This window comes from Theropithecus gelada, chromosome 11 (assembly GCF_003255815.1).
Source record: "Theropithecus gelada isolate Dixy chromosome 11, Tgel_1.0, whole genome shotgun sequence".
Lineage (NCBI taxonomy): Eukaryota > Metazoa > Chordata > Mammalia > Primates > Cercopithecidae > Theropithecus > Theropithecus gelada.
The window spans coordinates 75,960,169-75,982,627 of record NC_037679.1 but is presented as its reverse complement, the minus strand read 5'-3'; the positions used below and the strand labels follow the sequence as shown (position 1 = coordinate 75,982,627).

The following is a 22,459-nucleotide window of genomic DNA, read 5'->3' as shown; positions in this document are numbered from 1 at the left end:
GACCCGACCCAGCGCCACCTTGCGAGCCCAGCATTTCGAGGGGCAGGCTTCCAAACAGGGTAATAATCGTCCCATTAAAATTAATGTCCATGAAGTGAGCCGTTAAAAGCGTGCAGATTAAAAAGTGGGGGGAGGGAATTGTTCAATTTAAATCCAAAGGGCTTTTTAAATAGACACTGTGTCTTCGTTCTTGGAACGCTACACCCGGGCAGTGGATCAGGTCCCCTCTGCAAAGACTAAGGGGGATTAAGGAGGTGAGTCCCAGGAGAATGGGAAGTGGTTCTGGCCAGAAGCAAAGGGAACTAAGGTCTATCCAGGGCCCACTGCGTGCCAGGTGCTTGGCACACACTTCTCTCATTTAATCTCTGCCCCAATCCTGGGATGGAGGTATTATTATTCCCAGATTACAGGGGGCAGTATAAAACCGTGGTTAAGAGCTTAGAGCCTGCGGCATACTGCCCTAGTTCAGATGCCGGTTTCATTCTTAGCTACTCTGTGAGCTAGGGCAAGAGGCCTCATCTACCTGTGCCTCAGCTTCCTCATCTTTGAAATATTATAGTAATTGCATGTAGAATAGTTGGGAGATTTACCTTTAGGCAGCAGAGGCAAGAGCGCCCAAAGCCTACAGGTGCCAGACATAGAAGGTGCGCAGTAAGTCTTGGCCATTATGAAGCCTAGGATAATTGGAGCTGGGTGCGGGAAAAGGCCACCAGAATCACACAGTGTTGTGAACTCTGACCCCTGACTTTGTTGTCATTTCAACACGCTGTAGGCCAAAAGGGACATTTCTCCTCCTGATCAATTCAGACCAAAACTAAGTTCACAGACTTGAAGAATCTTGGTTATACTCTGCGGTGGGAAGGAAAGAATGGAAGCTTCCTCAGCAGGTTCCAGACTCCCAACTTGGAGCCACCTCTGGACTCATCCCGATCGTCTGAATCCTAAAGTTGTCTGAATCCCAGTCGATTTAAGATCGCAGGTTTCATTCTCCCCCCACAGAATGCTGAGAGCCGCCCAGCCCCTCTGAACCGTCACTGGCTGTGACAACTCCAGACGCTCCAGTCTGGAGGTGCACAGGAGTGGCTGTCGGGTTGAAAAAGGAGGAATTAAAGTCCCCCGCGCCCCTCCTCTCGCCGACTCCTTAGGGTATTCACTGCGCATTAAATTGGGATCGTCGCAGAAAACCGTAACCCCATCAGGAAAATAATATTCACAAAGAAAGCAGACAAGAAGTTTCCCTTTAGAAAGCCCCTTGTGAGGGTCTTTTGGGTGTGGGTGCTGGGCAGCGAGAATGCCTCCATCCACGCCCCTCGCGAGCTCAGGACCGACCCATTCAGCCCCCTATCACGCCTACGTCAGGGTTTCTAGCCAGGCGCTGGGGCCGCGTTAGGGTCAGGCTAAATGCCTACAGGTGCCAAGTCAGACCTGAAACGAGGCAAGTTAGGTGTAATCTGGCTCTTCCGTAAGATTTTGAATCCACCCACCTCCCCCAAACAAAACAACAGCCTCGGAATATTTTTGAATAATGCAGCCGAATTCAGTATCAGCTTCATCCAAAACGGCAAACAAGCCTTCTTCCCTCGCCAAATCGGAACTCGAGCTGAATTCAGGAAAAGGGGAAGAACAACCTTCCCTCGCGCTCCTCGCCTCCGCGGGGGTCCCCTGAGACCCCCAAAGCCCGGGACCTCCGCTGCGGGGCGCCTTCTCGCGTCGCCCCGCGCCGCGCTCCGGGTCTTCCAAACCTCGCGCCCCCTCGCTGCCGGCGCCGCTAGGGTTAAAAGTTACCTCTCGGTTTCTTCTGCCTGCAGCCCCCCCCACCCCCGGGGGCCGGATGATGTAACCCCCCTCCCCGCCCCCCTCCACCATGTGACACTTTAATTAATAATAGCGCCGTCAGCACAACAAACGCACAACACAAGGAGAAACTTGGTGTCCAGGGGAGGCCCCCGGCGGCTGGAGCGCGGCGGCAGCGGGCGCTGAGGCCGGAGGGAGAGGAGGCGAGGGGCGGCCCGAGCGCGGGGCGGGAGCGAGGCCAGCGGTCATGTGCCCGTGCCCCCTGCACCGCGGCCGCGGCCCCCCGGCCGTGTGCGCCTGCAGCGCGGGTCGTTTGGGGCTGCGCTCGTCCGCCGCGCAGCTCACCGCCGCCCGGCTCAAGGCGCTTGGCGACGAGCTGCACCAGCGCACCATGTGGCGGCGCCGCGCGCGGAGCCGGAGGGCGCCGGCGCCCGGCGCGCTCCCCACCTACTGGCCCTGGCTGTGCGCGGCCGCGCAGGTGGCGGCGCTGGCGGCCTGGCTGCTCGGCAGGCGGAACTTGTAGGAACGCGGGGCTTCTTGGTGGGGCCGGAGCCGAGACCCAGCCGGAGCAAGCAACAGGTACGCGAGCGAGCGACCGAGAGCCAGGGCGCGGCAGCTGGGCACTGGCCCGGGAGCGGCAGAGTGGCAAGTTTGGCTTTTTTCTCTTCCCTTCTCCTTCTTCCTCCGTTCTTTTCTCTTGCAACCATCTCCGGCCCCCCTCTCCTACCCAGTCCCCAGTCTTTCCTTCCAAGTGTCAGGTCCACCATTTCTGCCCCTATCTCTCCGAGTCCTTAAGCGCATCTTGCTACTCACTTATAGCTCGGTGGCTTGAGGAGGACTTCAACCTCCATAATCCCCACCAGCCCCACAAATAAACACACAATGCAAATAAAAAGTGTGCCTGCGATGAGAATATAGTTGTAAGCCACGCCAAATACTTAAAGTCTATCGCAGTTCCAAGAAAGGTCCTCGGTCCCCTTCCAAGCCTCTTGCTGTTCCTGAGTCGCCACCGTCTCCATCACCTTTGCTCCCAACCTCTTCTCCCTAAGTGTCACTTCTCCAATCTCTGATCCCCATTCTCTGGCACCCCAAGCGCATCTCGAGACTTCCTCCCCTTCCAGGTTTCTGGCTGGCCCAATCTTTCTTCCCAAGCTCCGCGCATTTGCAGTTTTCTTCTGCCCTGCCAACGTCGCTCCTTCTCCAGTGAGGTGTCCTGTTTAAGGAGTTTGGCTTCCTTCTCTCCAGACGGTTGTAGCTGCGATGGGAAGGAGACGCCTTCGGAGTGGGCTGGAATAGAAGGCTTTCAGGCAAACTCCAATGGGAAGCCTTAAGGAAGGAACATTTATTGAGCTCCTTCGGGGTGCTGGGCACTGTTTAGGGGGGTAATGCTTTGAGAACTTAGGACGGGAAGTGGGTATTGAGCGCCTAGTGTGGTCGGTATCAGTGGGAGGAAGATACTAGGTTCTTGGGGTGGGGGAATTATTGTGCCCTAGCTGTGCGCCTGACACTGTGCTAGGCGCTTTGAGGAAGCGCACAGTGTAAGCATCGTCTTACTACTCTGGATCCTGGAGTAGCGAGGAGCGCTGCAGAAAATGAGGGAGAATCAGGCTGAGCCCACCATAGATGAGTCTAGGGCCAGAAGGTGAATATCAAAGGTGACATAGCCAGCCGCCATTGGGTCCCCGCCGCCGAGCCCCGCCGCGCGCCGCAGACACCCTGGGAAGTTGGAGCGGCGCCTGAAGGCGAGGCCCGAGCGTCTGCGCCCGCGGGGAAAGGCGGCAGCCGGAGCGTGGGGGGTGGCAGCGCCCAGGGAGCTGCGGGGGTGCGCGGGGTGTGAGCCGGGACCGCAGGCGACAGATGTCGCGTGGGCCCGCGCAGCCCGGGCGCTGGCAAAGAGAAGTGCGCACTTCGGAGCGCTCTCCGCTCGGCTCCCGGGCGTCGGGGGTCCCATCCACTTCTCCCCGCCTTCTCCCTCTCCTGTTGGAGAGGCTGGGGGCTCCCGCGACTGAAAGGGGTCAGGCTGAGGCTGCCCAGTTCCAGGGACGGGAAAAACATTTTAGATGTATCGCGGGGAGCAGAAAAAGGAAGTTGAGCGACAGACGCGAAGTCCAAAGCGTGGAATTTGGGAAGAGGCAGAAAAAAAAGTGGGTGAAGAGGGAGAGAAAAAACAGGCGACGAGATGGGGAGGGACAAGAAGTTTGGGGAGGATAGAGAAAAAGAGAAACTGCCTGGAAAACAAGTTGCAAGACAATTGAAAAGTGAATGAGAAGGAAAGAGAGGAAGGGAGTAAAATCAAATAGCACTGTGGAGAGGGCTGGGACACGTCTTTCTCTGGTTTTGTTGTCCAGGAGACTGGATAAGCGCTCCCCTCCTGGGACCAGGCGTGCGGGATGTCGGGTGCACCCTCCCGGGAGGCAGAGGACTCGAGCCGGAGCCTGACTGTGTTCCCGTTTACCGGTGTGTTAGTGTCAGGGATGGGACCGCTCCCGGGGCCTGGAAGGGGAGGCTGCGGGAGGGGCGGGCAGAGTGCGCCGCTCTGCGCGGGAGCGCAGGGGAGGAGTTGGGTAACTGGGGCCTGCGCTGCAGGGGAGGGCGTCGGCCAGGAGTTTCGCTGTTTTGCATCGGTGTTGGGAGGGCAGCAGCAGGTTAGGGTCTCCGTGGAGTTTATTTCCGCCCTCTCCCCCACCCCCCGGCTTCTACCCCACAGTTATTCCCGTGCTGCGCCCTGACTCTGCGACACCCTCTTCCCACACCTCTGGGTTCTTCTCCTACCTGCCTTGTCCCGCCCGGGCGTCCCCTCCAGGGTTCTGCAGCCTCTGGCGCCCTGACCTCAGGATGCCCCGCCCGGCTTCCCTCCAGCGCTGCCCCTCATACCCTCGGGACACCCGGAGAATTACTCACCACCTGCCTTCCTGCGCTCCCAGGCCGGGTTCCCCCCTGCTCGGGCTCCCTGCACTGGCCCGGATGAAGTTCTCTCTCTGCAGCCTACATCTGACCTCAGAATACCAGCAGCTCCGGCCTTTATTGTGCTTTTGGTTTAATTTGGGGAAACCCGTTTTTTCTCAGCTCTGGTAAGTTAAGTAGAAGGGAAAGAAAATTCACTGGAGGAAAATAGTTTGTTGTGTTCTATGCTGGATATGGGGTGCTCTCCACTTTCCCTACCCTAATAGAGAAAGGGGAATGTTCACAGCTGTACCTTAGGTGTTTGAGGGAGGCCTGTGCCAGCCATATAGGGTAGGAACTACCACTTTCAATTCCCGTAGGTTTTAAGGGTGTGCTCAGCTATATACAGAATCAATATTTTCTACATACAGGCCAGGCAGCGTGGCTCACCCCTGTAATCCCAGCACTTTGGTAGGCCGAGGCAGGCGGATCACCTTAGGTCAAGAGTTTGAGACCAGCATGGCGAACGTGGTGAAACCCCAACTCTACTAAAAATACAAAAATTAGCTGGGCGTGATTGTGCACACCTGTAATCTCAGCTACTCAGGAGGCTGAGGCAGGAGAATCGCTTGAACCCAGGAGGCGGAGGTTGCAGTCAGCCAAGAAGAGCCGAGATCACACCACTGCACTCCAGCCTGGGCGACAGAGCGAGACTCCATCTCAATAATAATTTAAGACGTGTGTGTGTGTGTGTGTGTGTGTGTATCCAGTATGTTTGTTTTGAGTCTCTACTGCGAGCCAGCAATACTTTTCTCAGAAGTCATCCTTTAAAAAAAATAAACAGAAACAAAAACCCAAGACTCAGTTTTCCCATATGTAAAATGGGGACAATAATAGTACTTAATGTATAGGCACATTATTAAGAGGGTTAAATGAATTCATACATGGAAAGTTCTAGAACAGTGGATATACATGTGAGCTATCATGATTATTATAGTGCATTTACTATCATTCTTTCCCAAGGTAGTCAACATTTTACCATTATTATTGCTGGCCATTCCACACCACTCCTACCTGCCCTCCTGGGAAATCAGTGCCAGAAGGGTCAGGAGAGAATAATGGTTGAGAGACTCTTAAGCGCCCAGCCACTTGCTGACAGCATGACCTTGAGAAAGAACCATTACCTCTGTACCTTTATCTGTAAACTGGAGCTGTATCCTTCCAGGGTTATTGGGAGAATGATAAGAGAATATTTATTGAAAGTGTCCAGTGCAGGCTGGGCCAGTGGTTCCATCCTGTAATCCCAGCACTTTGGGAGGCCAAGGTGGGCGGATCACTTGAGTCCAGGAGTTGAAGACCAGCCTGGGCAACATGGTGAAACCTTGTCTGTACCCAAAAAAAAAAAAAAAATAGCATGGTGGTGTGCACCTGTAGTCTCAGCTACTTGGGAGGCTGAGGTGGGAGGATCACTTGAGTCCCAAAGGCAGAGGTTGCAGCAAGCTGAGATCACACCACTGCACTCCAGCCTAGGTGACAGAGTGAGACTCTGTCTCAAAAAAAAAAAAAAAAAAAAAAAAAAAGTCCAGTGTAGTGTCTGTCTGTTAACTTCACTCAACAGAGGATGTCATGAAATGGTCAGTGCCATTCCTTTTATTTCAAAGGGGAAGCCGAGGCAGAGAGCATCCACCTAAGTGATCCCCAGCGGAATTGGAGCTTCTGTCTTTGAAGTCACACAGCGCCCCCCACCCCATGACTTGCAGGGGAAGAGGAGATAGGGGCAGTAAGCAGACCGGGTTGGCGCACAGTGAATTCCTGCACAAGTGCAATTCCCTTTCTTCCAGAGCCCCAGGGGAGGCTCCTCTGAGGCTGGGGAGGCCGGGAGGAGGACGGGTATGATTTAACCAGTCAATACTCAAAGATACAGGAGAGAGGGAACAAAAGACGCTTTATGGTGAGCGCTGGCTGGCGGAGGCATGGGAGGGAGGGAGGGAGAAGCGTGCCTGCGGAGGGGGCAGGGAGGGAGAGAGAATGGAGCCGAGGAATCTGCCTGGGAGTGGAGGCCAGGGCTGGGTAGAATTCTGCCTTGGGAGCAGGGGAAGGGGAGAGAGGGGGACTCTGCAGGCCCATAAGGCGACGTGGTCAGTGGCAAGGAAGATAATGGGCCAGCGGGAGCCTGCTTTAATGAATTAATGACGGCCTGGCCGGCCAACCAGACTTGCTAACTGGTTCTTGGCAGGTACTTTGGGGATTAAGTGGTTAAACCTGGAGGAGCATCCCGCAGGCCTCCCTCCCAGCCCGCAGCACCCCTGCCAGAATTACTTTTAGAGCTTGAAAGCTTGGCCTTCTGCTTGGCGAGGGAACCCGAGGAGGACAGCTGTTGGGGAGGAACCCCCCGGGAAGGGGCCAGATGTGCAGAACCAGGCAGCCTTCCTGCCACATGGTCCCTGTCTGGAGTCATCCGCTCACCTAGTGAGAGGCCAGAGTACAAGTGACTGAGCTGTGGATGGAAAAGAGCCACACCTGGGAATAATTAAATATACCCCCAGATGTGGGCTGGCTGGATTTGGCAATCATAACTCGAGTTTTTGAAAAGTCAGCCTTTTAGACAGGCAGATAACGAGAGGTGTGGAGGGGGCTTCTGTTTCTTTGGTGGTCCTCACTAGTGTCCCTGTGATAGGATTTCACAGGAACAGAAAGCTAACCCACAGTGTCCCTAGTCCCTGGCAACTTGCTTGTCACATGGTAGGTGTACAGTAACTATGTGCTTTGTTAAATGAATCAGAAACTATGCAACATCAGCCGGGTACGCTGGCTTACACCTGTAATCCCAGCACTTTGAGAGGCTGAGGCGGGTGGATCCCTTGAGGTCAGCAGTTCGAGACCTGCCTGGCCAATGTAGTGAAACCCTGTCTCCACTAAAAATACCAAAATTAGCCAGGCATGATGGTGTGTGCCTGTATTCAGCTACTCGGGAAGTTGAGACAGGAAAATTGCATGAACCCAGGAGGCGGAGGATGCAGTGAGCCGAGATCGTGCCACTGTACTCCAGCCTGGGCAACAGAATGAGTGAGACTCAGTCACAAAAAAAAAATTAAAAAAAGAAACTATGCAACATAGTCACTATTGTTTCCCAAATTCAGGTTCTTCCACTTATACAACTGCTAATTATTATCTTCTGTGTATCTGTATTGAGTATTGAGTATCTCCTGTGGCTACAGGAAGGACCAAGACGTAGAGTTCCCTGCTTTCATGGAGCCCACATTTTAGTGGCAAGAGACAGACAATACGTAAATATTGTTCTTGTTACTACTTCTCTGTAACAAATTACTCCAAAACTACTAAATTTTGCTTCAAACAACTAGAGCCATCCCTCTGTCTCTGGGGGGAAGTGGTTCCAGGATCCCATCTTGGATCCCAAAATCCGAGGATGCCGAGTCCTTGATATGAAATGGTGTGGTGTTTGCATGTAACCCACACACTGTGTGCTTTAAATCATGTCCAGATTACTTGTAATACCCAATACAATGTAAATGCTATGTAAATAATTATACTGTATTGTTTTTATGTGTGTTTTTAAAAATTGTTATTTTTTAATTTTATTTTTTTCCAATAGTTTTGATCTGAGGCTGGTTGCATCCTTGGATGTGGAACCCACCTATATGGGAGGCTGACATATTTGACCATGCTCACACATTCTGTGGGTGAGGAATTTGGTCAGGGAGTAGTGGGGGTGACTTGTCTCTGCTCCAGGATGGCTGAGGACTGGAGTCATGGTTGGGGAAGCAACCTTATTTACATGTCTGGCTGTTAATACTGGGAGTCAGCTGGGGCTGTTAATGGGAGCAGCTATACTCAGCCTCTTCGTGTGGCTTGGGCTTCCTCACAGCATGGCAGCTGGATTCTGACACAGTGACTGGGAGCTCCAAAAGCAAGTATCCTGGGGAACTAGGTGGAGGCTGCTTTGCTTTATCTGACCCAGTTCCGAAGTCACTTTGGTTAGAAGTCAGAAGCTGATGCAGATTCAAGGTGGGGCAGAATTAGACTCCACCTCATGGGGGAGTGGTGAGGTTCTGGAATAGCATGGGGAATGGGAGACATTATAGTGGCCACCTTTGGATTATGCAGTCTAACACAGAGATAATTTCAGAAAGTGCTCAGGGCCCCGAAGGTAATACACAAAGGTAAAACAATAAAGAGTGCCCCAGGGACTCCTCACCTGTGGTGATGAGGGAAGGAAGGCCACTTTGAAGAGGAACCAGGGGAATAGCAGATTTGAATGACACAAAGGAGCCAGCCATATGAAGACATTCAAGAAAGGTGTTTTGGGAAGAGAGAGAGCAAGTCCAGTGGCCTGGAGGTGAGACTGCATAGTACATTTCAGGAAAGAGAAACAAGCAGTGTAGCTTGGTGCCGGGGCTGGATGCCCAGGTGCAGGGATGCAGAAATGAACGAGTCCCAACTGCAGCCCTCAGGTGACCCCAGACTCTTTCGGAGACAGGAGACCGAGGCTCTGCCCCTGCCCTCGCCTCTTAGTAGAAGTAAACCAGTTCACCTCCTGCCAAGGTCTGAGAGGTCGTGATCCCTGAACCAACTCACTCACACCCACCCCCCTCAGTGCCAGGGGAACACTGTGGGCATCGATTGGGTCTCCATCACCCTTAGAACTCTCACCATCCAACTCAGCACTGGCTCCCCTCTTCCTTTCCTGCCCTAAACTGGTGCCCCTGCTGTTGGGTGGGGGATTTCTGATTTAGCCCACATCAATAAGATGCACCCTTTTATGACTCTGGTTGGCCAGGCAAGGAGGAAGTTCCTTCCTCTTCCTGTGAGGAGGCAACTGGCTTATCCAAGATGGCTGCTTCCCGCAGAGCTTTCCCACACTGAACCTTTGCTCCATGGGCCAGAGACTTGGGCAGGGTGGAATTTAATTGCTCTGGGAAACTTGATATAATATTCCTTTTTTAAACAAGTAGCTGGATGTGGTGGCTCATGCCTGTAATGCCAGCACTTGGGGATGCTGAGGTGGGAAGATTGCTTGAGCCCAGGAACTTGAGACTAGCCTGGGCAACATAGTGAGACCCCATCTCTACATAAAATAAGAAATTGGTGAGGTATGGTGGTCCACACCTGTGTTGCCAACTACTCGGGAGGCTGAGATGGGAGGATTGCTGAACCCAGGAGGCTGAGGCTGTAGTGAGCTGCAGTCGTACCGTTGCGTCCAGGCTGGGCAACAGAATGAGACCCTGTCTCAGAAAAATAAATAACGTTTTCTTGGTGACAAAAAAATATTACAATAGTTCATTGGCAACTATTTGGAAAATGCTGAATAAAAGAAAATTGTAGCCAGGCGTGGTGGCATGCACCTGTATTCCCAGCTACTGGGGAGGCTGAGGCGGGATGATTGCTTGAGCCCAGGACTTTGTCGCTGCAGTGAGCTGTGATTGTGCCACTGCACTCCATCCTGGGTGACACAATGAGTCCTTGTCTCAAAAAAAAAAAAAAGAAAGAAAGAAAGAACGAAAATTAGAGTCTTGCCTCTGGAGATAGGAGGTTCAGCTTTGAGCAGAAGGTCTGAGTAGCAAAAGATTGCAGTCCTTTCCCATGTAAAGACCAGACAGCTTCTAAGCCTTTCTACCTTTCCGTTGCATTAGATTTGACCCTTTCGTCATGTGATTTTCTTTCTTTCCTCCGTTTCTCTTTCCTTCCTTCCTTTCTTCCTTTCTTTCTCTTTTTTTATTTCCCTCCCTCCCTCCTTCCTTCCTTCCTTCCTTCCGTCTCTCTCTCTCTTCCTTTCTCTCTCTCTCTCTCTCTTTTTTTGAGACAGGGTCTTACTCTGTCACCCAGGCTGGAGTGCAGTGGCAGGATCATAGCTCACTGCAGCCTCAACCTCCTGGGCTCCAGTGACTCTCCCACCCCAGCCTTCCAAGTAGCTGAGACTACAGGTGCATGCCACCACACCTGGCTAATTTTTGTATTTTTTGTAGAGACAGGGTTTTGCTCTGTTGCCCAGGCTGGTCTTGAACTCCTGAGCTCAGGACCTCCTGCCTTGGCTTCCCAAAGTGTTGGGATTATAGGTGTGCACTACCATGCCTGGGTGGATGGGTACTTTAACACATGGAATCACTCTAAATATATTATCTGTAACCTGACCTTTTCCATATATCACAGGCATTTGTTCAACCTTTTAGTATTTTTCTATGAGACATTTCTTTCTTTCTTTTTTTTTTTTTTGGGATGGAGTCCCACACTGTTGCCTGGGCTGGAGTGCAGTGGTGCGATTTTGGCTCACTGCAACCTCCACCTCCTGGGTTCAAGAGATTCTCCTGCCTCAGCCTCCCAAGTAGCTGGGATTACAGGTGCCTGCCACCACACCTGGCCTAATTTTTGTATTTTTAGTAGAGATGGGGTTTCACTACATTGGGCATCTTTGTCTCGAACTCCTGACCTTGTGATCTGCCCACCTTGGCCTCCCAAAGTGCTGGGATTACAGGCGCGAGCCACCACACTTAGAAGTTGGTTAGTATTGCTTTATTTAGTTAGTCCATCATTTACATTCCCCATCCATCATGGTGAAGGAACAGTGAAGGATCACTTGAGCCCAGGAGTTCAAAGCTGCAGTTAGCTACAATTACACCACTGTACTCCAACCCGGGCAGACAGCAGAGTGAGACCTTCATCTCAGAGAAAAAAAGAAAAAAAACTAATTAAAATTTTTTTTTAATGCTCACAGGTGAGAGGATTGCTTGAAGCCAGGAGTTTGATACTAGCCTGGGCAACAAAGTGAGCCCCAATCTAAAAAAAGAAAAAGGAAAAATTAGCCAAGCATGGTGACATGCACCTGTAGTCCCGCTACTCGGGAGGCTGAGATGGGAGGATCGCTTGAGCCTAGGGAGGTTGAGGCTGCAGTGAGCTGTGATCATGCTACCACACTTCAACCTGCCCGTGTCTCAAAAAAAATAAAAAGTAATTTTTTTTTTTTTGGCCAGGCACGGTGACTCACACCTGTAATCCCATCACTTTGGGAGGCCGAGGTGGGTGGATCATTTGAGGTCAGGAGTTCGAGACCAGCCTGACCAACATGATGAAACACATCTCTACTAAAAATAGAAACAAATTAGCCTGGTGTGGTGGCACATGCCTGTAGTTCCAGCTACTGGGGAGGCTGAGACAGGAGAATCACTTGAACCCAGGAGGCAGAGGTTGCAGTGAGCTGAGATCATGCCATTGCACTCCAGCCTGAGTGACAGAGCGAGACTCTGTCTCAAATACAAACAAACAAAAAACATAATGAGCATTCTTGTGTTATAAAGGCCATCTAGAGCATAAAATCATGTGGTCAAGATCTGCAAACACTGCCATTGGCTCCCATGTCTCATTCATGTCATTGGCCTTTCTTTATTTGAGACAGGGTCTCTCTGTTGCCTAGGCTGGGGTGCAGTGGTGCAATCAGGTCTCACTGCACTCTCGACCTGGGCTCAAGTGATCCTCCCACCTTTGCCTCTCCAGTAGCTGAGACTACTGGTGTATGCCACTAATTTTTTATTTTATTTTTTTAGAGATGGGGTCTCGCCATGTTGCCCAGTCTGGTCTGGAACTCCTGGGCTCAAGCAGTCTTTCTTTCTGCCTTGGCCTTCCAAAGTGCTGAGATTCCAAGCGTGAGCCACTGGGCCCAGCCCATGTCACTGGCCTTTATATGTCAAGTATCTGTTGGCTCTTAAGCTGGCTGTGACTGGCCTCAGATGAATCTCTGTTGCCTTGCTGTGGACTTTTCTTCATGGACCACACCTTTAGCCAGTGTGGGAGTGTGGATGACGCCTAGCATGCCTGTCCCCACTTCAGGGAAAGGTTCCCAGTCTCATCAATGTCACTAATCTGGAAAGCTGCTCTGTCTGCCTGGCTGTACCTGTCATCCTGGGGGCAGGAATCATGTTCATCTAATAATCTTGGAGCTACCGCATGGTACTTAATAAACCCTGTAAAATGCTAACATACTGATGCTGGAGCAACTAAGACAAAGTGACTTGCATGGGTGGAGAGGGAGGTCTTCCAGGAGTGGGGATGTGTCAGAGTTACTGGAATGGATTCAAGAAGACGTATCATTTTCTCGTTTTGTTTTTTTTTAAGACAGAGTCTTGCTCTGTTGCCCAGGCTGGAGCACAGTGGCACGATCTTGGCTCACTGCAACCCCTGCTCCCAGGTTCAAGCGATTCTTCTGCCTCAGCCTCCCTAGTAGGTTAGGTATTACAAGGTGCCCACCACCACGCCCAGCTAATTTTTGTATTTTTAGTAGAGAAGGGGTTTCACCATGTTGGCCAGGTTGGTGCTCGAACTCCTGACCTCAAGTGATCCAGATATGCCTGCCTTGGCCTCCCAGAGTGCTGGGATTACAGGTGTGAGCCACCACACCCGGCCAAAGTACCATTTTTCAAAGATGGCTCAGACTTAGAATATTTGAGACTGTTGGCAGACCAAAAAGCCTAAGACTTGATTCAGAAAATGTAACCCTGGTAACTGTTTATCATCCTCACCAATACTTTGTGCTGAGGCAGGGAAGCTTCACGGAAAGGGACATGAATTTTGGAGTCAGGCCGACTTTCAGATAACTTTCTCCATCTCCCATTTGCCAGTTGTGTGACCTTAGGCCGATCCCATTACCTTCTGAGCCTTGGTTTCCTCCTCTGTAAACTGGGAAGAATAATAGCATCTGCACTGGAGGAGCACTATATATTAAGCGGCTGGCACAGATTCAGCCCCTCTATGTGTGAGTGGCTGGGAGAACCAATGCTGTTTTACCTCCGTAATGAGCTCCTAGCATGAAGGAAGCATGCTGTAATCTACTCCGGCGCAGTACAAGGCATGTCACTGGTGTTCCGAAAATGGTGAATGACAGCCTATGATATATATTGTTCTTATTTGGTGTAAAATGGAGTCCATAGTCTGGGTGCGGTGGCTCACACCTGTAATCCCAGCACTTTGGGGGACCGAGGTGGGTAGAGCACTTGAGGTCAGGAGTTCAAGACCAGCCTGGCCAACATGGCGAAATCCCACCTCTATTTAAAAACAAACAAACAAACAACAACAACAACAAAATTAGCCAGGTATTGTGGCACACACCTGTAGTCCCAGCTACTCGGGAGGCTGAGGTGGGAGGATCGCTTGAGCCCAGGAGGTAAAGTCTGCAGTGATTGTGCCACTGCACTCCAGCCCGGGCAACATAGCAAGACCCTGTCTTTGGAAAAAAAAAAAGAAGAAGAAGTTTAGTCCCCGGGCCCATCTTTGTGGTATGCGTGGGAGGTCTCAGAACTTTCTGAGCCTTTTGCTTAAGGCGGTTGCTATCTGCTTTAATCCTACCTTCCCCAACCTGGGACTCACCAAGGGCCTACTTAGGCCACTCTGACAGGGCTGGGAGAACCACTAGACCAGGACTTTCCAGCCCAGGCAACACTGGCCTTCAGGTCTCAGAAAGATGCAAACCGCCATGCCTATTTTGCCCATTACTGTATCCCAGCACCCGGGCATGGCGGCATTCACTAACTGGTGAATGAATGAATGAATGCATGAATGAATGAATGTAGGGGAGGCCTCAGGAAATTTGTGAACACCCAGTAATTAAGCTAATAACACTGGCTGATTTCATCCTCCTCTTCTACTTCCCCCTACTTGGGACAGAAAACATAGTTTGGATCCGATTCTCAAAAGATCTGTGAGCCAAAAGGGTCTGTGTTCTGGAAACATAGCCAGAGCCAGACAGGCCATTAGAGACATCTAACCCATCTCCCTCATTGTACAGTGGCGAACCTGGGGCCCAGAGATAGCTACTGAGGGTTAAGATGAGGTGAACTTAAATGCCAGGTAATAGTAGGAGTGTCTGAGTATCTCAGGCAGGGGTGAAAATGGGTGGTCTCCTAGCTGAATTTGGCTTGCAGTTGAGTTCTGTTTGACCTGCGTGGGTTTTCCCCCAACACTTAAAAGTCAGGCATTTTAGGCAGGCATGGTGGCATGTGCCTGTAGTGCCCATTGCTCAGGAAGCTGGGGCAGGAGGATCACTGGAGCCCAGCAGTTCGAGACCAGCCTGGGCAACAAAGTGAGACCCCATCAAAAAAAAAAAAAAAATCAGGCATTTTCAGGTAGAAGCCTGTATTTCCAATTTTTCTTGAAAAATGAAAAGATCTAACAATGTGGCAGAAACAGGCTGGAGATGAGTGTCAGAAACCCCTTTAGAAAGGACAAACACACTCCAGTGTCCCTAGCCCCTCCTGGGTACCTTTACTGGGTCCAGTGCATTTCAGTTCGTGACCCCTGATTTCAGGGAGCCCCCATGCTCTTCCCTTGATGCATATACACCCACACACGCATCCTATTTTAAATACATGAGCTCATACTGTTCATGCTGTTTTGTAACCTGCTTTTTCCTCACTAAAAATAGGTGGTTGAGATCTTCCCATGTCAACACACAAAGGTTTTCCTCATCCTTTTTAATGGCTGCATGATGTTCTGTTGCTTGGATGAAGCAGGGTTTCCTTATATGGTCACTTCCTTGGGAACATTTGCATTGTTTCCTGTTTTCTGGTAGGGTAAACAAGGTTGTTAGGAACTTTTTTTGTTGTTTTAGAAACAGGGTCTTTCTGTGTCACCCAGGCTGACATGCAGTGGCATGATCATAGGCCACTGTAACTTCAAACTCCTGGGCTTATGTGATCTTCCTACCTCAGCTTCCTGAGTAGCTGGGACTATAGACGTGCACCACCACACTTGGCTAATTAAAATTTTTTTGTGGCCAAGTGCAGTGGCTCATGCCTGTAATCCCAGCACTTTGGGAGGCCAAGGCGGGTGGATCACCTGAGGTCAGGAGTTCGAGACCAGCCTGGCCAACCTGGTGAAACTCCGTCTCTACTAAAAATACAAAAAAATTAGCCGGGCGTGGTGGTGCATGCCTGTAATCCCAGCTACTCGGGAGGCTGAGGCAGGAGAATAGCTTGAACCAGGGTGGCGGAGGTTGCAGTGAGCCAAGATTGCGCCATTGCACTCCAGCCTGGGCAATAATTGTGAAATTCTATCTCAAAAAAGAAAAAAATTTGCGTGTGTGCAGATGGAGTCTCATTATGTGGCTCAGGCTGGTCTGGAACTCCTGGGCTCAAGTGATCCTCCCATTTTGGCCTCCCAAAGTGCTGGGATTACAGGTGTGAGCCACCGTGCATGGCAGGGGACATTCACATTTGGACACCTTTGCAAAGAAAAAGGGAAGTTCCTGAAGGTGAAATTGTTAGGTCAAAGAATGTGCATAGTATAACATGGGGGCCATGGGCCATGGGCAACGTTGTCTGGTAGGCCTCAGTTTGCTTTGAGAAGAATCTGTATTTTTGTTTGTTTGTTTGTTTGTTTTGGTGTTGATTCTGTGCTGAGCTGAACTACTTCCCAACTCTCACTGCTTACCCTTCTGAAAGTCAAGCGAACTGGGCTTCCAAGGCCCACCTGCCATAACTTCCTAGTGGGTAGGAGCTCAGGTCTCTCTTCATAGACTTTAGATAATTAGTATCTAGTAGCTGATGGCATTGATAACTGTTCACTGATAGAAGAAGGCTGGGCCAGGGACAGCAAATATTTCTTCCAGAGGCTGCCAAGTGACCTCTTCCTTCCTCACACATCACAACCTAGCCAGCTTTTCAGCTTCCTTTCCACAGCCTCCTGTGTGCGCAGCTTCCTACCTGGCCGACATGAACTCTACAGATGGAGATTTAGGGGATAATGTGGACCGGAGCAATCTTCTTTGCAAGAGGATTCTGCATGGAGAGCTTCTCCTCCAAGTTTTGTTTTTTTTTTTTGAGACAGGTTCTTGCTATATTGCCCAGGCTGGTCTTGAACTCCTGGGCTCAAGCAATCCTCCTGCCTCAGCCACCTGAGTAGCAGAGATTAGCGGCACATGCCACCATGCCCAGCCCTTCCTTCAAGTCTTAGGGACTAGGACTATTGGTACCATTGAAACTCCTTCGTCAGAATCAACCTGCTGAAACCAAAGATGGAGGATCCGAGAAACTGCTTTTTTTTTTTTTTTTTTTGAGATGGAGTCTTGCTCTGTCTCCAAGGCTGGAGTGCAGTGGTGCCACCTCAGTTTACTGCATCCTCTGCCTCCCAGGTTTAAGTGATTCTCCTGTCTCAGCCTCCTGACTAGCTGGGATTACAGGTGTGCGCCACTGCACCCAGCCGATTTTTGCATTTTTAGTAGAGACGGGGTTTCATCGTGTTGGCCAGGCTGGTCTCAAACTCCTGACCTCAAGTGATCCACCTGTCTCGGCCACCCAAAGTGCTGGGATTACAGTCGTGAGCCACCACACCCAGCCTGTCATCTTTATTTGTTTGTCACTTATTTACCCTCCTCAATAGATAATGAATTGGACACCCACTATATGCTGGGCATTGTGCTGGGCTCTGGGAACATAATGGTAGGAAAAGAATAAAAAAGAGACATGGCGTCTACAAATGCACAGAAAATACTCTGGGAGGCTGCACAACCGGCCGGTGATACCGGCTGCCTCTGGGAAAGGGAGTGGGGCTTAAGGGTTGGGTTGAAGGGGCTTTCCTTTTATTTTTATATTCTTCTCCACTGTTTGAATTTGTAACTTATCATTTGTGCAAATAGCAAGGGCAAAAAAGGTATTTTTTAAATTTTATTTATTTATTTACTTATTGAGACAGGGTCTGGCTCTGTTGCTCAGGATGGAGTGCAGTGGCATGATCTTAGCTCACTGCAATCGCCACTTCCTGGGTTCAAGAGATTCTCATGCCTCAGCCTCCTGAGTAGCTGGGATTACAGGTGTGCACCACCACACCTGGCTATTTTTTGTATGTTTAGTAGAGATGAGCTTTTGCCATGTTGCCCAGGCTAGTCTCAAACTTCTGGCCTCCTTGGCTTCCCAAAGTGCTGGAATTATAGGCAAGAGCCACCATGCCTGGCCAAGGTATTTTTTTTTAATGAGGGGGCCTCTTAGGAGGGAATCCAAGAGTCCTAATTCTTTGCTGACATCAGAAAAAGGGAATAAGCCTCTTACCCCATCTAATGCTGCAGTGGGGTTCACTGTTCTCAGCTTTCACCTTCCGTGCCCAAAGCGGCACAACATCACCGCAGCCCAGGGAGGCAGAACCTTATGGGTTCAAATTCTCCCTCTCTGCCTGCCTCCCCCCTCCATGTGGTGGATGAAAAATGGAAACAGGGACATTTCTTCAAAGGTATTTCATGAATCAAATCCCGGGTCCACTCTGAAGCTTCCCTAGTGATTGTAACCCCATCCTGACTTTTAGGCTGTCGGTTCACCTCCGGATATTGGTCATTTACAGTACTGTCCTCTGGCATTGCATATTTTTCCTGTAAGCCTAGAGGCAAATTTCAAGCAGGCACCTGGCCTTATCTGGTGCAGATAACCAAGCTTAGCACGAAGTCCACACACTCAGTAGCATAGTAGGTACTTACTAAGTGTTCCTAGCTCTCCTTCTGTCCCACCTGTGCTTAAAGCAGCATAATTATTTTAGGCTAATGCTGCAGGTTTACACTGACTTTCATTCTGTAGATTTATGAGTAGACACCAACGGAGATGTTTAGGGGTTACAAAAGCTGGTTTCATTAAATTGAGTGTATTTATCAATTGAGTTGATTGAGGACTCTAATCCCATATTCTAAGAAAATATATGGTGGCTGCATAACAACGCAGAGCTCCTACTGTGTGTGTGCCCTCATGAGATAGAAGGGGAATTGGCCTGGCGTGGTGGCTCACACCTGTAATCCTAGCACTTTGGGAGGCCAAGGTGGGAGGATTACTTGAGGCCAGCCTGGGCAACATAGCAAGACCCTGTCTCTAAAAGAAAAAATAAAAATAATAAATTAGCCAGATGTGGTGTTGCATGCCTGTAGTCCCAGCTAGAGGCTGAGGTGGGAGGATCGCTTGAGCTCAGAAGGTCGAGGGTGCAGTGAGCTATGATGGCGCTACTGCCCTCATGCCTGGGTGGCAGAGCGAGACCCAGTTTCTTTAAAAAAGAAAAAAAAGCAAAAGGTTTGAAGTCACTGATTTGGATCCTTGTGACTGTCAGCTGACGTAGACTGTGGGGTCCATGTGTTTATGACTCATCTCTTTCATGCAGTCAGATGTATCCACTAGGGCCCAAGTAACAGCAGATAGTGTCTCCAGACTCAGTCATCAGAGGAGAATTTAGGAAAGGTTCAACAGCAAAGGCGTGGGCAGGGTTTGGGAAACCAGCGAGAGTGAATGCAGTACCCTAGGTTTGGCCATAGAGGGGAGCTGTTCCCACCCTGGCCTGAAGGTTCCAGGGAAAGGAATGGGACCTGGAGTCCCCAGAAGGGTGTCACTGTACCATGAGTCCAGGCAGCGGCTGTGACCAACCTCTGACCAGCGGGCGGGGAACTGGGGAACAAACATCTGATTTTACTTTCCCATGAGTGCTTCCTTTCCTGTTGGTCAAACCCAGAAGAAAGCCAGAAGTCAAGGGTACCAGCTGGTACATACAAGTCAACATCTCAGACTTTTTCAAACCCAGAAGTCATAAAGTGATCTCCCTCCTCCTATACCACTTGGTGTGTATTACCCACATGCTCGTTCTTATGCCACCTGCTTCAGAGTAACATGTGATACGTTCTTATCTCCCCTGCTAACTTATAGCCATCAAATCTATCCTTTTAAGTCCGGGCACAGTGGCTCATGCCTGTAATCACAGCACTTTGGGAGGCCAAGGTGGGTGGCTCACTTGAAGTCAGGAGTGCAAGACCAGTCTGGCCAACATGGCAAAACTCAGTCTCTACTGAAAATACAAAAATTAGATGGGCGTGGTGGCGTGCACCTATAGTCCCAGCCATTTTGGAGGCTGAAGCAGGAGAGTCACTTGAACCCAGGAGGCAGAGGTTGCAGTGAGCTGAGATCGCACCACTGCACTCCAGCCTGGGCAACAGAGCGAGACCTTGTCTCAAAAACAAACAAACAAATAAACAACCCTACCTGTTTAAGGTGTACAAGTCAATGATGAGGAGTATATATAGAATTTTGCAGCCATCTTCACAGTCAACTTTGGAATATTTTCGTTTCCCTGAAAGAAACCCTGTGCTCATGAGCACCACTCCCCAATTCCTCCCACCCGCCCTGGCCCTAGGCAACCACCGTTCTCCTTTCTGTCACAGAAGATCTGCCTGTTGTGGACATTTCATATAAATGGAATCACACAATATGTGTCCCTTTGTGTCTGGCTTCTTTGACTTAGCATGATGTCTTCAAGGTTCATCCATCTTCAAGTATCAACACTTCATTCCTTTTTGATGGCTGACTAATAGTCCATTGTATGGGGAGACCACATTTTCTTTATTCATCAGTTGATGGACATTTGGGTTGTTTCCACACTGTGCTATTATGGATAATTCTGCCGTGAGCATTTGTGCACACATTTTGTGCGTTCTGTTGTGGATACTCTTGGGTATGGGCTGTTTTTTTCTGCCCTGCCTAGGATGCCTCATTTTCTTATCCTGGTTCATTTCCTGGCACTCTTCAATAGTCAACAGGGGCCTGCCAGTCTCTCTGAGGAGTCTCCTTTGTCTCCCTTATGAGCTGCCTCCCCTGGGCTCCCATAGACCACGTTTCCCCAGATTGCATATGCTCTTTACATGTGACTTTCATTATCCATTTCTTCCCATCTCCCTGTTGGCTCTGAGCCCCTCAAGGGCAAGAATTATGTCATTGAATCTGTAGCCGCGAGTATGGCACTTGGCATATTTGGGAAGAAATGAATGGATGAATGAACGGACAAACAAACAGAAGAGAACAGAGACTATCCCACAACTCTCTCCTGAATCTGGATCTATGAAATGAATCGAGGAAGGTCCTGTTCTGAATTTGGAGAAGCAAAAAGTTCGTGTGTCTCTAGATTCTTCTTTTTTTAAAAATCTCTGAAGATGACTACGTAAATATCTAGGTCTAAAAGCAGAGAGGGGAGTGTGTGTGCGCTCACAAATGTCTATTTGGGGATGGCTGCCACATAGACAGAGACTCTGGTAAGGGGAAGAGTGCCAAGACTAGCTTTTGAGGCATCCTTCCTCCAAAACCAGAGCTTTGCATCCAGTAGCTCTCCCCTTCCCCACCCCCTCCCGACATCCGGGGCTGAGTGTGCAGAGGCCCACTGCACTGACGTCACCCCCAGCAGCTGCACTGATCAAAATACCAATCTTTATTTCTGCAGGTTGGTGAAAACCCTGTGTCCTTGGAGAAAGCTGGTTCCCGTTTTCCAGAGGGGGAGCCCAGAGCTTGAAAGGCCGCGGTTGGCACTTCGAGAAGGAAGTGGAGAGTAAAGACAGCGCCTGGAGCGATCGTAGAAACACAGAATGGGACTGGGGAAGCTCTTTGGAAACCCAGCTGCAGAAACAGACACCCCAATGCTATTTACATACAGCTCTATATATATAACAAAAATATGAATATTACGTATCAGTGCATGCCTTGTCGAGGACGTGGTTGCCTTCCTTTTCTGCACCTTGCGATGTGAACTTTGATATTCTGTAATGTCTGGGGCGCCAGAAGAGAGATGCCTGCTGTGTACTTAGAAACTGTTTGCAAAGACTGGTGGGAATTAGCCCTAGCATCGGACAACTGCCTGGGGATAGATGCTGGTGGAATAAGAGGTAACAGTGCAAAAGGCATGATAGGAAAAAAAAAAAAAAAAGGGGGAGGACTTGGGGCCAATTGTGTAGGGGCAGACGGGGGTGGAACAAGAGGTAACAGTGCAAAAGGCATGACAGGAAAAAAAAAAAAAAAAAGGGTGAGGACTTGGGGCCAATTGTGTAGGGGCAGTCTGGGGTGCCTCCATTTCTTGACTTGTCCTAGCCTCTCCCTCTGTACTTACCTAGGTCGATCGCTAGATCCCACTGTCATGTCGAGAGAAATGGGATTTTTGTGTCTCTGGTGCTTCACTTAAAATTTTGCTGGTGCTAAGTGCGTTCCTGCTGGTGCTGCTGTGGTATTCTTTTGACAGACTTGTTGGAAGGCCAGGGGACAAGAGAGATTTCTATTTTGCTGTTTCAGATTCTTTTTTTTTTTTTTTAAGGGACAAGTTGCAAAAGTGCCACTTGAGAGTCTCTTCTCTTTCTCTACGTGGGGACAAATATCCAGAGGTGTTTTGGAGCAAACCTTGGGGTCTAAGAGGGAGGATGGCATTGAGAGGCTTGCTGGTTATGAGGCAGAAAGCTGACCTCATGCATGACTTGGTTGCTATCTCCTCCACCCCCACAAAAGTGTCCTCGGAGTTCATCCCACAGCCTCCTCCACTCCCCAAGGGGATTTCAGGGTTTAGGTTTTATGGATTAAAGAGCCAAGAAATGGCTACATTCTGGTCAAAGATGATTTATAACCAGGGGACGTTGGGGGAGGGAGTGGGCCATTTAAATGAAATGCACCAGCATCTCACTGATTGACAGAGGTCTGATTTTTTTCCCCCCAAGGATAAGCTACTATTTTCAGAAGTTTCTAGAAGGGCTAAAAAAAAGATGTGTGCTGGACGGAGACTTGGCTGCAAAGACTCTTCAGGGAGCAGTGATTATTTTTTGCTTTCATTTTCGAAAAATCCAACATAAGCACGTATTCTTCCTCTGCGCAGGATACCACACACTGCCATTTTCAAAGCCGAGGTGGCGAGGTGTCAGCCTGCAGATTCGGACAGTCATTCTCCAAGGCTCGATTTGCAAGTCACCACCTGGTACCTATAGACAGAGGGTCCAGCAGGCTGGTTAGCGGACACCGCT

The 22,459-nt window shown here is 50.0% G+C and overlaps 1 protein-coding gene across 2 annotated transcripts; it reads left to right on the top strand.

Moving 5' to 3' along the window:
- The first annotated feature begins 1,924 nt into the window (after positions 1-1,924).
- Positions 1,925-21,128, top strand: HRK (harakiri, BCL2 interacting protein). Of its 2 annotated transcripts, XM_025403400.1 has the most exons (5): positions 1,925-2,373; positions 4,779-4,865; positions 6,519-6,628; positions 15,104-15,246; positions 20,905-21,038. In XM_025403400.1, the coding sequence occupies exon 1, from the start codon at positions 2,042-2,044 to the stop codon at positions 2,315-2,317; it is 276 nt and encodes a 91-aa protein (XP_025259185.1). In that variant the 5' UTR covers positions 1,925-2,041; the 3' UTR covers positions 2,318-2,373; positions 4,779-4,865; positions 6,519-6,628; positions 15,104-15,246; positions 20,905-21,038. The 2 variants fall into 2 exon arrangements, with proteins under 2 accessions (XP_025259185.1, XP_025259184.1); XM_025403399.1 differs by lacking the exons at positions 4,779-4,865; positions 6,519-6,628; positions 15,104-15,246 and having other exon boundaries at positions 20,905-21,128.
- Positions 21,129-22,459: the final 1,331 nt, after the last annotated feature.